Source organism: Callorhinus ursinus, unplaced genomic scaffold, assembly GCF_003265705.2.
Source record: "Callorhinus ursinus isolate GAN/ISIS: 27379988/994484 unplaced genomic scaffold, GSC_fseal_2.0 scaffold7, whole genome shotgun sequence".
NCBI classification, from domain to species: Eukaryota; Metazoa; Chordata; class Mammalia; order Carnivora; family Otariidae; genus Callorhinus; species Callorhinus ursinus.
This window is the reverse complement of record NW_027397069.1, coordinates 27070966-27089931: the sequence shown is the minus strand read 5'-3', so window position 1 is coordinate 27089931 and position 18966 is coordinate 27070966. Positions and strand designations below refer to the sequence as shown.

The 18966-nt window shown below is 40.2% G+C and overlaps 1 protein-coding gene across 4 annotated transcripts in view; it reads right to left on the bottom strand.

Moving 5' to 3' along the window:
* The window catches only part of TBC1D4 (TBC1 domain family member 4), a 178941-nt gene that overhangs the window by 50992 nt on the left and 108983 nt on the right, over positions 1–18966 (bottom strand). For all 4 annotated transcript variants that reach the window (XM_073894435.1, XM_073894436.1, XM_073894437.1 and 1 more), the window contains exons 2-7: positions 18080–18667; positions 16486–16575; positions 12568–12672; positions 6559–6691; positions 2638–2729; positions 2243–2353 (exon numbers count right to left, since the gene is read on the bottom strand). In XM_073894435.1, the coding sequence (XP_073750536.1) occupies positions 2243–2353; positions 2638–2729; positions 6559–6691; positions 12568–12672; positions 16486–16575; positions 18080–18667 (1119 nt within the window). The remainder of the gene's footprint in view (positions 1–2242; positions 2354–2637; positions 2730–6558; positions 6692–12567; positions 12673–16485; positions 16576–18079; positions 18668–18966) is intronic.

Genomic DNA, 18966 nt, shown 5'->3' with positions numbered 1-18966 from the left:
TTCCTTCCTTCCTTCCTTCCTTCCTTCCTTCCTTCCTTCCTTCCTTCTTTCTTTCTTTCTTTCTTTCTTTTTATGGGGAGAAAGAGAGCGCACACATGGCAGGGGGCAGGCAGAAGGAGAGGGAGAGAAAATCTTAAGCAGGCTCTATGTCCAGCACAGCTCGACCTCACGACCCTGAGATCACGACCTGAGCCAAAATCAAGAGTCAGATGCTTAACTGACCGAGCCACCCAGGTGCCTCTCAAACCCACTTCTAAAACTTAACTCTTATTTCTTATTTCCATCCCTTGTCCCATTCTTGTTTTCTTCCTATATTTCCAGCTCAATTTCATCCACTTCCCCCACATCTGAAACTCTGAAGTCTCTCCTAGCAATCCCCTTTCGCTTCCTTGACATGTTCCTGGTCACAAAGTCCTGCCGATCATGCCTCCTAAATAGCTCCTGCCTCATCTCCCCCCCTCCCCCACATCTCCAGTAGTGCTCTAGCTCAGCTTCTCTCCAAGACAAAATAAATTTTTAAAGACAGACTCACTCAATCTATTTATGCAGCAGTGTTATCTCCGTTTAGCACATACTTCTATCATTGTACCAACCCCACCATTATCTCCATATTTTACTTTATTTGATTACATGTTGGTTTCTCCTCCTCAACAGTTAGATGGCAGAAAAGACCTGTCATTATTCAACACCACTGCCTAGTAAACAGTATGCAACTTGATAAAAGTTTGTGCAATTACATGAATCACTTCTCGCATATTCTATTACAAAACTCTCCTGATTTGGGAATGTGACTTCAGTTCTAACACTGTCAACCCCCTCACCCATCAACCTGTCCCACAAATCAGCCATCGCTACAACAACAGAATGACCTCTTCTTTTTAAAGATTTTATTGATTTATTTATTTGTTAGAGAGAGAGCGCGCACAAGCAGGGGGGAGGGGCAGAGGGAGAAGCAGGCTCCCCGCTGAGCAGGGAGCCCGATGCGGGGCTTGATCCCGGGACCCTGGGATCATGACCCAAGCCGAAGGCAGACGCTTAACTGACTGAGCCACCCAGGTGCCCCAGAATTCTCTCTTTAAATTACAAATCTGATCTCATGCTCTTATCTTCAATGACAAAGTCAGGCTTAGCACTTAAGGCTCTTCATCATCTCTCTGCTGCCTATCCTTCCAGCCATTATTGCCCCATCAATCTCCAAGTGCATCCTAAAGGTCCACTAAGTACTCTGAAGACCCGCACGGAGTATGTCATGGTCACAGCTTCTGCATAACTTTGTGCTCAATGTCCCTTTCTTAAAAAACATTTCCTTGACTTTTTCAATTAACAAACTATCTCCCCTAAAACTTTGGTCCCCTGCCTGCCCTCCCCAAGATTTCTTCCCCTTGAATTCTTGAATTCTTCCCCTTCATCCTTACTCTGTATTCCGGTCCTAAAGCAAAGACAGCTACTTTTGGGCTCACTGCACATTCTTCTAAAAAGCCACATTGTTGCCTCTATTCTATGGATCCATTTATCTATCTGCATTCCCCTTTCCAATATTTGAGCCCTTCCCTAGAGGATTCATTCATCTCTTCTTGGTTCACCATTATCACACAGCTCGGCTCAAAGAAGATTCTCTGGAAGAGCTGGTTTAAGGAATCCAATTCAGGAATCACTAATAAAGTGACATGTGACTTCCTCTGAATAGAGTGGGATACAGACTAACCTGAATTTGTGTTACTGGGAAGTAACTATGTCATCATCTTCTTACAGGGCTGGTGCTGGCATCTTGTTTTATCTACATGCCGCTGGAAACACATTCTCAACCACACGCACAAAAATATCACACCTTCGTTTGCAGCTAAAATGGCTCTTTCCAAAATGCTATCTGCTTCTTTGGGTGTTCGCTATTTACCCATCAAGGTTGTGTAAACTTGTAATGAAATAAATTGTTTGTATGAATTTGAAATAAAATAGATCAATATAACCAAAAAAGCATGTTCATTCTAAATCATGAACATTTGTTATTACTGTTTTTGTACCAAGAACCCATTTTTTTTCGCATTTTAAAGCTCATCCTTATTTTATCTCAATGTTAAAACCTCCTATAAAACTCCTAAGATGTTGAAAAATAAATCTGACTGATAGAAAGTTAGCCCTACAGGTGAGAACATAAAGAAACTCCTTTCACATCTTCTGTGATATTTTGACTAAAAATATAAACAAAACAAAAGTAGGTCAAGGAAGAAAAGCATCTTCTCACCGATGGGCCTTCTCCAATGTGAATGTGTGTCTTCTGCTTGGCTTCACACAGCTGCCTCAAATGTAAAATCACAAGTTCATTCTCCTCCTGGTCACTGATTGGCTTCATTTTCTGTCCAAGAGACAAACCAACAGCACACTATGCAACACAGTTTCTCTCATTTTACTATATTCCCACTTGGTTTCATGTGTCTGGCACAGAGACATAAATAAATCTAAGCGTTTCACTGCTCTCAGAAGCAAGAGTAACAGTGGTATTCTGGTTACTATCACATATAGTGCAATAGGATATATATCTTTAACTTCAGAGAGAGGAATGAAAAAAAAAAACTTGTAAAAACAGGATCCAATTCTCATTTCTTATATCTTATTTGTGAGAACCATAAATCATGTTACCTGAACTCGCTCAAAGATGTCCGCTTGCTCGTTATCTGTCAGTGATGAGAGATGCCTCTGTATTACCAGCTTGGCTCTCGGCGGGTAGAGACCTAGGGAAAATGATGGGGATAAGTATTAAACAGAGTGCAGCTGCAGAGATCAAAATGCATATATCAGGTATTACAGCTTGTCCCTTTGCCAGCAGGCTCTGAGGTTAAATCTTCTCAAGGAGCGGTCCCTGCCTATAACAAACCTTGGAACACTACCACGAAATGATGAAAGCTAGATGGAACCCTTACCAAAATCAACGGCCCCCTGTCAGTTACCCTGAAGTCAGATTTATTAACAAGAAGTTTCTAAAGGACACCAAATCAACAGCATAACCAGGTACCATTTAGTATACGAACACAGACACTGTAGAAACTCATTCGTGAATTGGCCAAACTATTAATGAATAGCATTGGCCAAAATCTCTGAGCTTAAACCATGACATAATACTAATTTAATATTAATGTATTAAAAGGCAGAGCTACAGCATAAAAGGGAGTCTCTCCTCCTCATGCAGGTCTTGTTCCGTGGTAACAAAATTTCAGGAATAGCAATAGTACTTGGTGTTATTATTTTACCATGAAATTGTTACCTTTTCATATCATGTTATTTTTATATCTATCACACTCTTACACATAATTTATATCAAGTCCTTGGGCAAAAATATTTTCCATGAAAACGTTCTTGGTTTTATAAATTTTTTTAATTTTTATTTTTTTTATTTATTCATTTGAAAGAGAGATGGAGACAGAGAGAGCACAAGCAGGGGGAGAGGCAAAGGGAGAGGGAGAAGCAGACTCCCCGCTGAGCTGGGAGGCCGACATGGGGCTCAATCCCAGGACCCGGAGATCATGACCCAAGATGAAGGCAGATGCTCAACTGACTGAGCCACCCAGGCGCTCCAGAAGTTTTTTTTAAAAGAGAAGAGTTATTTTCCTCTGAGTAAGATAACACTGTGTGTCGGGCGCCTGGGTGGCTCAGTTGGTTGGGCGACTGCCTTCGGCTCAGGTCAGGACCCTGGAGTCCCGGGATCGAGTCCCACGTCGGGCTCCCTGCTCAGCAGGGAGTCTGCTTCTCCCTCTGGCCTTCTTCCCTCTCATGCTCTCTCTCTACCATTCTCTCTCTCAATAAATAAATAAAAAATCTTTATAAAAAAAAAAGATAACACTGTGTGTGTATATTTGCTTTATATTTTATTACCCAAGTGAGATATATTCTACATTTTTTTAAATATTCGAACATTATAGATAGCGCTAAATTTGCCTTTCATATGTAGTACAATCAGTGAGCAAAGGCATAAGAGACAAGAGATTTGTGTAGATTCAAAGAATCTTTCCTAAAATACTTGTTGGCTCCAGGGGGAAGAGTAGCAATTTTACAACAGAAAATTGCTGAGAGCACCGCGACCCGGTGATAAGGCCAACATGAGCAGTAATAAACTCAACATCATGAGCCCCGTGACAGGATGCACGGAGAAGGAGGCCGCGCCATTTCTATAGTGCTCTTGCTGGGAGGAGTGCCCTCGGTCCAAATGTAAAAAGATGTCAAACAGGCTGAACTGAGGGACATCCAGCAAAGTACGATGCCCACTGGGGATGTCAAGGTCATGGAAGACAAAGAAAGACTGAGGAGGAGCTGGAGACTGCAGGAGACCAGGGTAAGGCAACAACCACACATAAGCCAGAATCCTGACGGGGCTCCCGGAATGAAAAAGGACATGGATAAGACAACTGGTGAAGATCAAATGAAATGTTTAGTTGGGCTAATAATATTGCACCAATGTTAATTCCCTGTTCTGAACATTGCACTGGGCTATGTAAGATGTTAACAACTGGGAAGGATGGGGGACGAACATTTGGAAACTCTGTGACTTCCCTGTAAATCTAAAAATAGAGCATATTAAAAGTTCTTTAAAAAAGAAATACAGGGTATTATTTTATGTATTTTTCCAGATATAACAAAGTGCATTTGTTATTCAGCAAATTATCATTTCACTCAATTATACAATTTTAAGATGTATCCAAGTTGATATACAATTGGAATTCATTCCTATTAATTGTTCCACTGTATGAACATACTTCAGTTAGGCTATTGATACACATTTGGGTTGTTTCCAACTTTCCCTTATTTAAAAACAACACAACCTTGAAAACGTTACCTTCTAAAGCTATATAAGAGTTTCTCTTATCAAGACAGGGAACTGGTGGGTAATTTTAGGTTAATTAATTTCTATCAACTCCCCCAAAATGGCTATCCCAATTTACACTACATTCAGCCGCACATAAATGTATCAATATCTCCACAATTTCACCAACAGTTAATCTGATGACTATCTTATTGTTACTTCCATTTTCATGTCTCTGACATCTAGTGAGGTTGAAAATCTTCTCATTTTTATTATTGGACCTTTTAATTTCCTTCTCATAGGAGTGTTTTTTAATATGGATTGTGTCATTTCCTACTGGCAGTTTTATCTTTCTCTTTCAAACAGTAAGAATTCTAATAAATTCTGATTAACAATCTGCTATCTCCTAATTTAACTTCCAAGGAAATAGTTGTTATGCAGAAAATGTAAATTTTTATAAGGTCAAATCAGTCAGTGTCTTCTTTTAACAGTTTTTGCATGTTTGTATCTTCATAAAGGTTTCCTTGTTTAAGGACACCAGGATATTCTTATTTTCTTTTAATGATTTTAATATTTTGTTTACACTGAGGGGTTTTATCCATCTAGAGTGTATTTTGAGTAGGATAAGTGGAAGGAATCTTTCTCTCTTTGGATAGCAGATTGATCCAACACTATTTCCTGAGCAATTCAGCCTTTCCGCCACAAATTTATAATGGTCTCTTTACTGTACACCAAAGAATCTTCCATTTTTGTAAAGGTACAAATGCAAAAACAATGTGCATTGTTAAATCATAAATTTTAAGATCTGAATATTACATTTAAATAGTCCTTGATCACACAGCTGAAGGGATATTCAGGAAACACTGCTGTTCATCATCAATTTTGCCCTGTGCCTATGATCCTGTTGTCTACTGAACAGAAATCACAATTTTTGCATTTACAATGATGAGACCACTCTCTGCCATGCTCTGGCACTTGTACTCTCCCCAACTATCCTAACAGCTATCGTCCTGAATTGCATTAACTGGCTCATGTGCTTGTCTTCCACTCTGGGTAGTAAGCTTCTGAAGGCACAGCCCACATCTCAATCACTTCTGTACTGCCAGTACCTAGTACAACGCTTGGCCCCTAGCAGATGCTTAACAAGTATTTATCGAATTGCGTTTCTTCTCCTGTGAAGTAGTTTCCAACCTTTTTTTGTTAATGAGATAATGAGGAGAAAGGGGATGTGAGGTATAGAGTCACCTCTTCCTCATTTCCCCACCTCAGAACACTTTTTTTTAAAAAAACCTGCTTTATGATATCACATCCATTACGTCTCTCATTTTCAAATGTCCCTCAAAAGCCACACAAGGTTCATTCCACTTCCACAGTTTTAGGGAAAAGGAACACATCACCAAGCGAGAGGGGAAGAAAAAGAGACTTAAATAAACAGTTGACGTTCTCTCTTCACCCACTGAACAAATATTTGGTCAGTTCCCACTAAGTACACAGCAGTCTTAAGAACTGTGGGAAATACAACTAACTCCCTTCCTTGAGTCTGCCTTCAGAAAAAAAAAGAATTAAAAATGAAAAAGAGAAAGAAGTGGGGAAAATGGCAAGCACCTCAGAGAGGCTGAGAACACACATTTGACTGGACGTGAGAAATGATTCTCTGGGCTCTGGTTTCACAGGAAAGAAAGACCCATCCGCCCAGAGTAAGGACTTTCTCACTTCCCAGATGCCAACGCAAACTCTTCTTTCGTCCCCACCAAGTTCTACTGTACCTTCAATCCTTTCACAGAGCTTATGCAAAGAGTGCATAGGGCAGGCCTCACACAGCTTAATCTGGGTCTTGGCACTCTGCAGGGCAGCTGCCGTGCTGAAGGCCTGTTTCAGAGTCAGCATTACCTCATCGACCTACGAGAAGAAACATAACTCAGGTCTCTAAAACGTGTGCCTTCACAGTAACACATTCAAAGCCCAACAGCAATATGAGACTTTGTTGATGTTAACTAAATAATATATAATGGAATTTGACGATTACAGAGCTAGTAGAGAGAAAATATCAAGTGTAACGTTAGACCTTCAATTATACTATCACTGAAAGCTGCATAGAGTAAGATCATTTTCATGTGTATAACACTGATTACTTGGAGGCTATTTTTAGATCCCACTGAGTGCAACACCATCACTGACAGTTTAAGGGACAGTCAATTAGATCTTTGTTTCATTAAGTAGTGTAGCAGATTTCTTTGGAAGTTCCGTCTGCAATATATAAGGAGCAACAGAATAGGTTTAATGTTCACTTTTGGTAATAGGTATCCTATTTACTTCATCCTTTTGGATTACTTTTAGTGTGTTTTTACTTTTAGTGTAAAAACACAAGGGTTTAAGCAAAGTTCTGGGGGGCAGGCAATGAGTTCAATTTAACGAATGTTGAGGGAAGTCTGTGAAGGTTGCTGGTCTTACCTCTATGTCTGCTAATTTCACCTCTGATGTGCGATACTAAGAAGTTCTGACATTATACTGTCCAACAGCTGGGTCTCACCACTAGGTCAGCAGTTTGAAAACTACTAGCTGGTTTCTCGCTAGCCCTTCCAATGACTCAATCAAGAAGTGCGAATCTAGCAGTCTAGTTTCCCCGCTTGCTTCTCTGGGGTCAACTATCAGCTCACTCTCCTGCACTGCTAATCCAACTTCAGGCCATGTCTCTGTGACGCAATCATCAATGTAAGTTGTGGCTTTCCCATGCTGTAAAACTGAGATCAAAGTCTCAAACCTCCATGGGGAGCTGCAGAGTACCAAGGGCCTCACCGGAGCCAGCTTTGATATTGAAAACCACCTTTTTTAAAGTCTCTCTTTTCCCTCCCCCTTCAGCCTGGTTTAAGAATAAGCTATTATTTAAAGGATTTAATCTACTTCTGCATATGAGTGTATGAAGATCCTGAAATGAAAAGAAACTTTATTCTTCTAATATTACTACTAAAAGGAGAGATCAAACAGTAAGCAGCCAGCCATTATTCATTTATGTTTTACAATGTTACCAAGTTTTTAAAAGGGTTATGAATAATTTCACATTGTTCCATAAATAAAACTGGGTTATTCAGAGTCTGTTCTTTTAACTATAATTAAAAAATAAAGATTTCTTATTCTTGAAAATAAAAGCACTACATGCTTAATGCCTTTGCAGTTTTATTTCATTTGCCTTGTTATGTATGTATTCAAAAATAATTTCAATTACTATGTATATGTTTGTTTCTACTTTCTTGTTTCTCATTTGTTAAAGGCACTGAAAGGATGAGTTATCTGCTTAGCTTTCAAATGGATTTATTATTTGTTACTTAGTAATACCACCTTGTAAAAGAACTCCAATGAAAATACTGAACTTTCATGTTTTCTTCTCTATTTCTAGATGAAACAAGAGGCCATTTCAATGGCGTCTAATATGTGGCCACCAATTTCTTCCAGCCACAAATATTACTAAAATCTTTAACTTCTAAAATTTTAAATGTTTTGCTTTTTTAGATACACCATTTTTTTAGATGGCCTATAAATTCTATCATGGGATCAGAGCAACTAAAAGTTCAAATTAGTGCAATATGAATAACTTTTTTATTCTAGATACAACAACAACAAAAAATCATAGGTCATGTTAAAAGGCTCGAAGTAAAGGAATGCACAAAGATAAATCAATCATATGCAAACAGAATGAGAGTATTCTTAGCATTACTATCAGGCAAAATTAAATTTGCAGTGAAAAGTATGAGATGGAACAAAGAAAGCCAACTTATGATATTAACGTAAAAATCCATAATGAAGATAACGCTCCTAAACATTTATGCACCAAACTTAGGTATTTTATGGCATGTAAGAATAAGCCTAAGAATCACAGAATGCGTCAAGGACTTCACAGGATTACCTAGTTTAATTCTCTGGAAAAATGCAAACTATTAAACCCTATACAAATGCTACGTCTTGGGAGCCTGAGTCGTCATCTTTTTTCTTTTTTCCTACTTTTCCTGGATACTGTTGTCTGCATCTCTGGGGTTTTACTTTTTCTTTGTCTATCAGCAGCAACTTCCATTTTTTTCCCCACACCTTTTGAACCAATTTTGGAGAATGCAAAAATGGTGTTTTCCACAAATCTCAAGGGTTGGTTAAACCAGATGAAGCCAACTGCCGACAAATATTTTACAAAGGAAGGAAGGAAGGTGTGCCGAGTGTCTAAACTTGGAGTGTAATTCTCCAGGACCCATGAAAACACTATACTGTTTATCAATTCACAGCAGATAAGATGGAAAGGAAAATGCTACTGTGTATTCTTTTTGCGCAGAGAGGTTAAGTCAGCATTTGTGGTTTTGCAATACTTTGTCTTACACAACTGCCAAGCCACATCAATCATAACACTGCTTAGACCTATAATATTTAATTAACTGTTTTGTTCTGTTCTATATGTCAGCTGCTTGAACCATACTCTTTTATACAGGAAATCTCATTTAATTTTTCTTCTAGCTTGCACTTCTGATGCCCCACTATTCAGTTAAGATGCGTACTGATAAAGCTAGAATCAACAAGTTTTAAAAGATTCTAGCAAAGGCCTGCCCTTCTTAAATAACAGTGCCAAAACAGAGATTCTGATACAGTTTCCATGTAAAAGGAAGACATTCTCAGCCACACTGGTCTGTTGCCTTAGTCACAGAGCTTCTTAAGGTGGAAAATACAGCACGTTCCCACACCTTCAACTCTGACTCCCTGTTTCAAAAACTCATTCTACTTGTATGAGGGTAAAAAAAAAAAAAAATACTAAAAATTACAAACAAAACAAAGCCTGCAAATGAGGCTGAGAATAAGAAGGTTTTATTTAGTCTTCCTCTTAAAGAGTAATGCACTCACTGACTCAAAATACACTTAACAAGCACCTGCTACTCTAGAAACACTGGGGGTACGACAAGAATAAGAATGGTCCTGACCTTGTGGGATTCACAATCTAGTGAACTAGAAAGCTATGTAAACAAGCAAGAGTGGGCATTAATAGGAACCATGAGAGACCTATAAACAATATATGGCAAGAGCACTGACAACAAAGCAACTAAAAAAAAGTCATTCCTGCCAAAAAAAAAAAAAAAAAGCCAGCCAAAAAGACTTCACTAGGATGTGTACAAATACAAAGTAGAAAAGAAGGGTATTCAAGTCACAGGAAAGCAAGGCCAGGCCTGCCTCATATCCCATGAAGCAGTAGAAAAGAGAATGTGAAAAATAGGTAAGGAAAAGACAGCATAATCTCCTTGTTCAGCAGCAGGGCAGACCTTGAGACCCACATGGACACCTTCTCTGCCTGACTATCTAAACGTGGGAGCCCTGGCTCTGGCCTCCTCTGACACAGCAGACTCCTCACTCTGTACAACCAACAGTGATCTCAGAGCTTCAGCCCCAGCCACTCCCTTCAATCCTTGATCCTATGCGTCCCGCGCATGAACCACTTGCTGCTTCAGCAGTGGACCAAAGGAAAGCTACGCCACACCAATCATCACACCAGCCTCTGCTGTCTGCCTTAGAGGCCATCCGAGGAGATGGGACAGCCCGTGTGAGGATGCAGTCATGAAAAGAAGAGGCATCCCGGGGGGACACCAGAGAAGGAGGAAGGTCATTCTGCCATACCACACAATCTAGACTTTGTCTCTTAACAAGGAGGCATAAACTTGTTCCTGGAAATTTTGTGAGAAATAAAGCTAGAGCACGATGTGGAAAGTGGACAGATGACAGATTAAGCTAGTGGCAGGGAGACTAGTTAGGACATTTGTGTGATAGTCTAAGTAGGGAAGATGAATGCCCAGAATTAGGTAGAGAGGGAAAGGAGGAGAAATGGATAAGAAATCTTCCTATCTTTTCGTTAGCAGGATTTGGTGAACACACGGATATAGAAGGTGAAGGAGAGGGGCGCCTGGGTGGCTCAGTCGTTAAGCATCTGCCTTCAGCTCAGGTCGTGATCCCAGGGTCCTGGGATCGAGCCCCGCATCGGGCTCCTGCTCAGCGGGAAGCCTGCTTCTCCCTCTCCCACTCCCCCTGCTTGTGTTCCCTCTCTCGCTGTGTCTCTGTCAAATAAATAAATAAAATCTTAAAAAAAAAAAAAGTGAAGGAGAATGTGTTATGATTTCTAAACTGGGAAGCTGGGTAAATGGAGATGCCAAAATAAAACGTGGAATAGAGGACAGGTTTTGGAAAGGGATCCAGAAAGTGAAAGAATCAGCCTTAGCGAAGAAGATGGACGAAGGAAGGAGAGAGTGAGGGGTGAGCGGGCAGCAGGACAGCGGGTTCTCCTGATGGTATTTTCTATCTACGTCTTACTTGGTTGGCACTTTCCAGTGCTGGGTCACTGCTTCTCTTTGGCTTTCTCTCTCTCCCTGACTGTGCTCATCTGCTCTCATGTCTTCAACTATCATTTACATAACAGCAACTCTCAAATTTTTATCTCGAGTCCTGAACTGAAACTACAATACCATGGTCACCTGGATCTCAACATGTGGATTTTTCCTAGGTATGGTTAATTATCTAGCATGAGAACAAAAGACAAATGGAACTCTCTTGAGTAAGGAACTGTTAGTGATGGGGACGCCTGGGTGGCTCAGTCATCAAGTGTCTGCCTTCGGCTCAGGTCATGATCTCAGGGTCCTGGGATCAAGCCCCGCATCGGGCTCCCTGCTCGGTGGGAAGCCTGCTTCTCCCTCTCCCGCTCCCCCCTGATTGTGTTCCCTCTTTCGCTGTGTCTCTCTCTGTCAAATAAATAAAATCTTAAAAAAAAAAAGAAAGAAAGAAAGAAACTGTTAGTGATGGGAGTGCTATATTCCCCAGAGAAAACAGGTTGAGACCCAGAGGCCCCGAGTCAGAAAGTGCCTTGGTACCAATCCACTCCCATTTCTTCCTTATTCCTACATTTCCATATCCCTTCTCCACGGGGAATATGGAAGGTCAGAGTTGAGCAGAAATGATGGCAACAGGCACCCCAGAAATGAGAAGAATGCTGCCTGGCTTGTTGTCTATGTCTAAGTGGTGTGTGTTTCCCCAGGAGAAAAGCTTGCAGGAGGATTATATGCCCAAGGAAATATTTTTCTTCAAAGTATGGTGACAGAGCTAAGGGTTTGTATTAAAATGGTTAGGATAACACAAGTGGAAGAAGAAGTAAAAAATTTTAGGGAAAAATGTCAAACTATGTTTAGTCACTCACATGCATTTCTAAGTCTGCCTTAAATATTTCTTCAACTCCAACTGCTGCCATAAAGGGGCAGGAGGAAGGCGTGAGGGGAGGGTGCTGGAAAGAAGAATGGGACTTTCAAATTCCAAAGAAAGAAAATGAAGGCTAACGTAAGACCATTAAAAAATAAAGTGTTTTTAAAATGAGAACGGTGGCTAATGAAATAAAGAAAGAAAACAAAATCCGTCTGCTCTGCTGATGGAAGCACTACCTCCTCTGAGATGTTATAATAACTCAGAGAGTAAGAGATCAGTGGTCCTCCGTATCAGCTTACACGAGCAATGGAAAAAATAACAGCCCTTCTCCTCTTATTAGTCTCTTCCTACCTTTTTAAAGATAGGCCTGATAACACGACCGGGCTCGTTAGACTCAAGAAAGTATCTAGGCTTAAAAATCACCATGACAATTTGTTTTTGTTTTCCTACTGCTGCTTTAAAGAGAAGGAACTTGCTTCTGGATGCCTTCTTCTTTTTCCACTGGTGGCAGTTCTGCGCGGCTCAGCCGGAGGCGCGGGCAGGAGCACGCAGACAATCACACCACTTACCAGAGATTCGTTGGCACACTGGAACACATAGCAGATATACTGGCTCATCCCGGGCTCTGCTGACTCCCGACAGATGAAGCCAAAATGATCTACATGCTCGATACCCTACAAGGGGGAAAGAAGTACAGTGTTTACTGCAATATGTCCTTTTATTCAACACTATGGAAATCGGCATTAGTCCGACGCTTTCACGTTTCCATGAATTTCTCCTTCTCAGCCCGGTGACAGGGGGACATAATGTCATAGCAAACTTATGCGGGGGTCTTCTGACACACAAAATAAAGGGAAACAGCAGCTCAGATTGTTTGTTTCCTGCACACCGTGACTCTGGGCCACAGGAAGAAAGATATGATGGCACGATTCATTGTCTCCTGTAATAAAATGGCTACTTAGTGTTTGCAAGTAATGGACTTTTCAATTTATTAGTCTTCTTGGAACAAGCAGTCTGATGGGTTATCATAAACCCTGCTCTTGTCTATATGAAGCTAAGAATCAGAAAAACTACAACTAATGATGCTCTAATTAAATGGCATGCAATTCCCTAAAGTGTGCATATATAAGACATTTAAGGAACCACAACTGTTAGAAAACTAATATATTAAAGAAACTACTGTAGATGTCAATTATCCAAATTTACAAATCACTATACTTCCTGAACGCAGGCTAAATAACCTCAGCTATACTTAATAAAAAAATCTGAATCATCTGTGAACTTCAGCCAGGCTGAATACATACATACCAATTAGTAGACAGCACCTTGTTATTTCAATAGCAAGCACAGTACTTTAAAAAGCCAGGTAGACAAAAAATTTAAAGTTGTCCTGCAATCACCTAAACCCCAGTGAAAAGAAAATGGGCTTTGGAGTCAGATTTGTGCTTCATTCTTAGTTCAAGCCATCTACAAGGTATGAGGCATTGTGCTGGGTTTCTAGTAATGATCTCTGAGGCTCCATTTCTCCTTAGAAAACAGTAGTAATGCCAACTATATCAGCAATTTTTGAAATCTACAACTAAGAATTACTATTATAGTTACTGGCACATAACTTTGATAAATGGTAACCACTATTCTTGTAATTTACTCAGTCGATCCAATGGATATGAATAAAGGAAATCACTTCTGACCAAAAGTAAAAAGTCAGTAAGGAGGGGTGACGTGACCATTCATGAGCTGAAAGTAAGCTCCATCTGGTACAACTCCTTAGTGATAACAAAATATCTTTTACTGGCTGAGTACTAAATGGGAAAAATTCATAGGACCTCATTAGGTCAGGGAGTCCTCAAACAGTGGCAATGTTTCCAGGAAAGAAAACCACTCCCTTACTCCTCATGCTTGCCAGGGACACAGTCCTATAGATTTTGCATAAAGAAATGTCTGTTGGTGTGCATGTGTTAAAAAGTAGGCCTGTTGCCAAATGTGGCCACATTATAACAGTTCAATTCTGTGGAAAGAAGTAGTAAGAGCAGGGCCAGTGAGGAGCAGAGGTTAACTTGACAATTATTCTGATCAAAGGCCTCTCCACAAATGTTTAATTCTTTTTCTGAACCAGAAGGTTAGGATACAAAGCTTGTTTTTTTTTTTTTATTTCAAGTTTTTATTTAAATCCTAGTTAGTTAACATATATGGTAAAATTGGTTTCAGGTGTAGAATTCAGTGATTCATCACTTACATACAACACCTAGTGCTCATCACAACAAATGCCCTCCTTAATCCCCATCACCCATTTAGGTCATCTCCCAACCCACCTACCCTCCAGCAACCCTCAGTTTGTTCTCTATCATTGAGAGTCTTTTATGGTTTGTTTCCCTGTCTCTCTTTTTTTTTCATCCTTCCCCAATGTTCATCTGTTTTGTTTCTTAAATTCCACATGAGTGAAAGCATACGGTATTGGTCTTTCTCTGACTGACTTACTTCACTTAGCATAATACACTCTAGCTCTATCCACGTCACTGCAAATGGCAAAATTTCATTCTTTTTGATGGCTAATATTCCTGTGTGTGTGTGTGTGTGTGTGTGTGTGTGTGTGTGTGTGTGTACCACACCTTCTTTATTCATTCATCAGTTGATGGACATTTGGGTTCTTTCCATAGTTTGGCTATTGTTGATAATGCTGCTATAAACATTGGGAGGCATGTGCCCCTTAGAATTACTATTTTTGTATCCTTTGGGCAAATACCTAGTAGCACAATTGCTGGGTCATAGGGTAGTTCTATTTTTAACTTTTTGAGGAACCTCCATACTGTTTTCCAGACTGGCTGCACCAATTTGCATTTCCACCAACAGTGTAGGAGGGTTCCCCTTTCTCGGCATCCTCGCTTTAAAAAAAAGAGGGAAAAAAGCAAAAATCATGATTGAACTGCCAGTTTTATATATTTGGATTGGTTGGTTCTTCTTTTCTTTTTTTTGTTACCCATTTTTTTTCTTTTGGATGTTCAGTGAGCATTGCTGTTTCCTTACTGGGAGGTTGAAGGAATGTGTGGGTGAAAGGCACAACTTCTTAGGATGACTCTTTGTGTTTTGGGGGGCAGGAACTACACTGGTTTGCACATCACTTTCTCCTCTATACTTGGCACAAGGTCCCACACATAGAAATGTTCATTCAACATTTACTGAACACCTAAGTATTAAGCTCTATCTTAGCATTTTTATTCTGATGCCCTACAGGATGAGACACCACAAAATCTGATGCCTGCCTTCACAAAACTTATGATCTTGCAGGGACTGGCCAGTAAACAGATAATTACAAGAAGACTTAATAACTACTTTTTCAGTTCAAGTGATATAATCTTTCTACCAATTTTTGGTCCTTTAAATAGGAATTTAGAAAATTGCCATTTATCATTCCTATAACCAGATGCTGCCTCTCTCTCTGTTATTACAGTAGAAAGCTTTTATATTCATGACATAATTTTATGTCACCATTAATAGAACAAATATTAAAATATTAGAAGTGAAAAGGCATTAGCTGAGGCTAAGGTGAACAATTAACAAGAGGTACAAAAGCTCATCATTTCTGAAAGGCAGAACATCTGAATATTATACCTAGGGCAACGCTAACTCTGAAATTTAAAAATAGATAGATGGTCTTGGTTTTTCAACATTAAAATACAGAAGAGGACCTTGGCAAGATCTGGGTCCCTAAAGGTGCCTCTAAGTCACTCTGCTAGGAAAGAAGTTAATCTTTCCCTATTCCGGAGACTTCCACAGAGGTATCCTTGCATTCTTAACCTTCCCATATTTAGATTTAGATACTCTCTCTACTCCAACATCTTCAAAAATTCTTTCTATGTTTACAATACACTTAGGTGGCTCTAACTTTGGGATAGATATTCTAAATTATTACTGTAGTACTTAGGACACTGGTTTATGTCTACTATGACCTTGTACACATTTAGCTGTATCAATAATTTCAAAGCATTCAAATACACAGTGTGTGAATTAAAACTAAACCAAAGAACCAAAATATACCAACACTTTCTTCTCAAACTTTAACATTTACATTCAAAGAAGTGGAAAGTGCTAGTTCTCCTTTTACTACCTACTGCGGCATAAAGAGCAAACATGACTCAGTAATACCCACAAGTCCCACTGCCCAAGACTGAGGACAACTAACTGTGAAGGTATTTTCAAAAGAACTCACCACCACAAAAATTCCACCAGAGGACAGAATTTGATGAAGTGACATTACGAGAAGAAAGGGTGATAAAAATGAGGACCAACTATTAGGATACTGAGGGACCTGGACAGGATTTTGTTACTAGTAGAGATACAAGCACTTCTAGAAGCACTCTTATTTAAGACAAACCCACTCAAAAAAAATTAAAATAAAAAAATAGTAAAATAAGAAGTTGTTTTGTGGTCAATCTAAAAACAAGATTAAGTTGGTTTCGTCAAACATTATGACGTACTTTAATACGTACCTGAGAACAAGAAGAGATATCTTTAAAATTCTTTTCAAGCACAACTGATTTGGTGTCTGGACTGATAAGGTTAATCTCAAACCGCCCAACCTTAAAAATAAAAACATTCCAGTTAAGGATCTAACAACTTACTTTACAATTACATATCCAACTAGTAATACAGATTTAATTGGTATATTCTTCAACATCCAATGTGCTTCAACATCCAATCCAACCAGTATATTCAACTCCAAATATCGGCTACCTCAACACAATTCCTCCTTTTGTCTAAAAATCATGAAAATTAAGTTGATCTCAATTTACAAGATACAAGAAACCATTCTGTTCATTAAAAATGATCATCCTTTTAAAAACATGCAAGCTTTCCTCCCTTCATGATTTCTAAAAACACCAATTATTTAACCATAATTTATAATCATACTTCCTCCCAAATGGTCGACAAAAAGATATCTGCACTTGAGCAAATTAAACTTTTTGAAAATCCACAGCCAGGGAAATTAACATCAATTACGGTGGCTAGCTAAGAAAATGAATGTATCTGAGAGCCTCAAAAAGAGAGGAAGCTCAGTCAATGTATCACCCAAGAAAAGACTATGGATAACTTTCATTACATGCCTAGAGTTATCAAAAACAAAACAGGACAAAACAAAAGAACCCACGAACTTCTGATAAGCAAGTATTACACACTGCGACTATTTATCAAGGTACGCTGTGGAATTTCCTACTCAAGGGTTCTTTACCACAGGATAAAAGGACAGTCGCTCAGTTTTTTTGTTTTTTTTCAAGAAAACTCAGATCTTACAAGCTGAGGACTTAGAAAACCTCTCCAGGGCATTGTTTTGACTTAAGTTCTTTTAGGCGGAACTTGCCATTTTCTATATCCTGTACAAACTCAAAAACTACTTTTTAATTAAGATACGTCTTTTCTGGGTATTAAGGAGGACACGTATTGCATGGAGCACTGGGTGTTATACGCAATGAATCAGGGAACACTACATCAAAAACTAATGATGTAATGTATGGTGACTAACATAACATAATAAAATAAAATTATTAAAAAAAGTTACATCTTTTACACCTATAATACAGCTTGCACCCCGTTATTTTAGCAATGGATCCAGTAAGTTATCAGGCCCATGGTATTTTTTTAACTTTCTTTTTTTGGGTAACATCATCTGAAGATACACCTAGGAGTCTCTAGACTTTTCCTTCTCTAAAGAAAACTTTCTCTTTCTCCTCCATGCCTATCACACTTTCCCAGATTATTCCCATCTTTAAATCCTCTGCAAGACACAACATCTATTTAAGAATCAACCTAAGGCAAATGCTGGTGATATGAAGGGTCATCTATTTAATCGCTTCATTCTCCAGCTCTCCCGGCCCTGTTCCCTCACTTCCTAAAATCCACCTTCCGTGTCTGCCTCTGGGCCCTTCTCTACTTCCGCATTTTCCTTCGCTCGGCTCTCCACCCGCCTTCCCTGCTAGCCCGGGGAGGAGTGAAAGCTGGAGCGGTGCAGAGCGCGGCCGGGCGGCGCCGGCTGGCTGGCGAGCCCTGCGTGCTGAGGCCCCCCGCCAGCGCCCCGCCCGGCCGCACCTGGAACAGCATCGTCCTGTTCTTCTCGGAATCCGACGGCTGGACGTGACTCGGCGCACTGGCGTGCCTCCTTCGCGGCAGTGGTTTTTGGCTGTTCTCGTGAACTTTCCTTTGCAAGACTCCGGTGACGCTGCTGCACCGAGACCGGAACTCCTGCTGTTCATCAAAGCCAGAATCTTCCAGAATCCGCTCCGGGAAGCCAGCTCGAGAGCTGGGCAGCCCCGGCTGGCTGGCCGCGGCCGGTAAGGCAGGCTGGGTGTTGGGGACGCCGTCCCCTTCCTCGGACAGGATGGCGGCGGCTGGGCCGGGCGCCGCGGCCTCGAAGTCCACCGGGTCGTCACCCGCATCCGCGCCGCGCTGCTCGCCCTGGATCCTCAGGCGCTGCTGCTCGTGCAGGCTGAACTTCTCAATGCAGTCATCGATGAGGCTCGACGGGGCCTTCTTGTGGGTCACCGTCACCTTCCCGCAATACAGGACTTCGAACTTCTGAGAGTTGTAAAAGGCATCCTCGCTGTCTTTGCTGGCTTTGGCATCCTCTTTCATGGCAGCTTTGGATAACTGCCTTATGCTGCTGATCACATCCGGAACCTGGAAAACAATTGAAAAATCCGCATTTCAGTTGAATATTTAGAGAATTTATTTTTATCTTATTTTATTTTACTTTGTTATGTTAGTCACCATACAATACATCATTAGTTTTTGATGTAGTGATGTTTACTTAGACACGGAATGTATTCTCATCCTAAATAAGGTATAGAAAGTAACAGTCACACCCCATATAGGATAAAGCATAAACTTAAGTTACACTGTTGGACATCAATGACTTAAAGGTAAGATAGAAATTTAATATCAGTATTATACTTTCCCATTTTAAATGCATAGGTTTC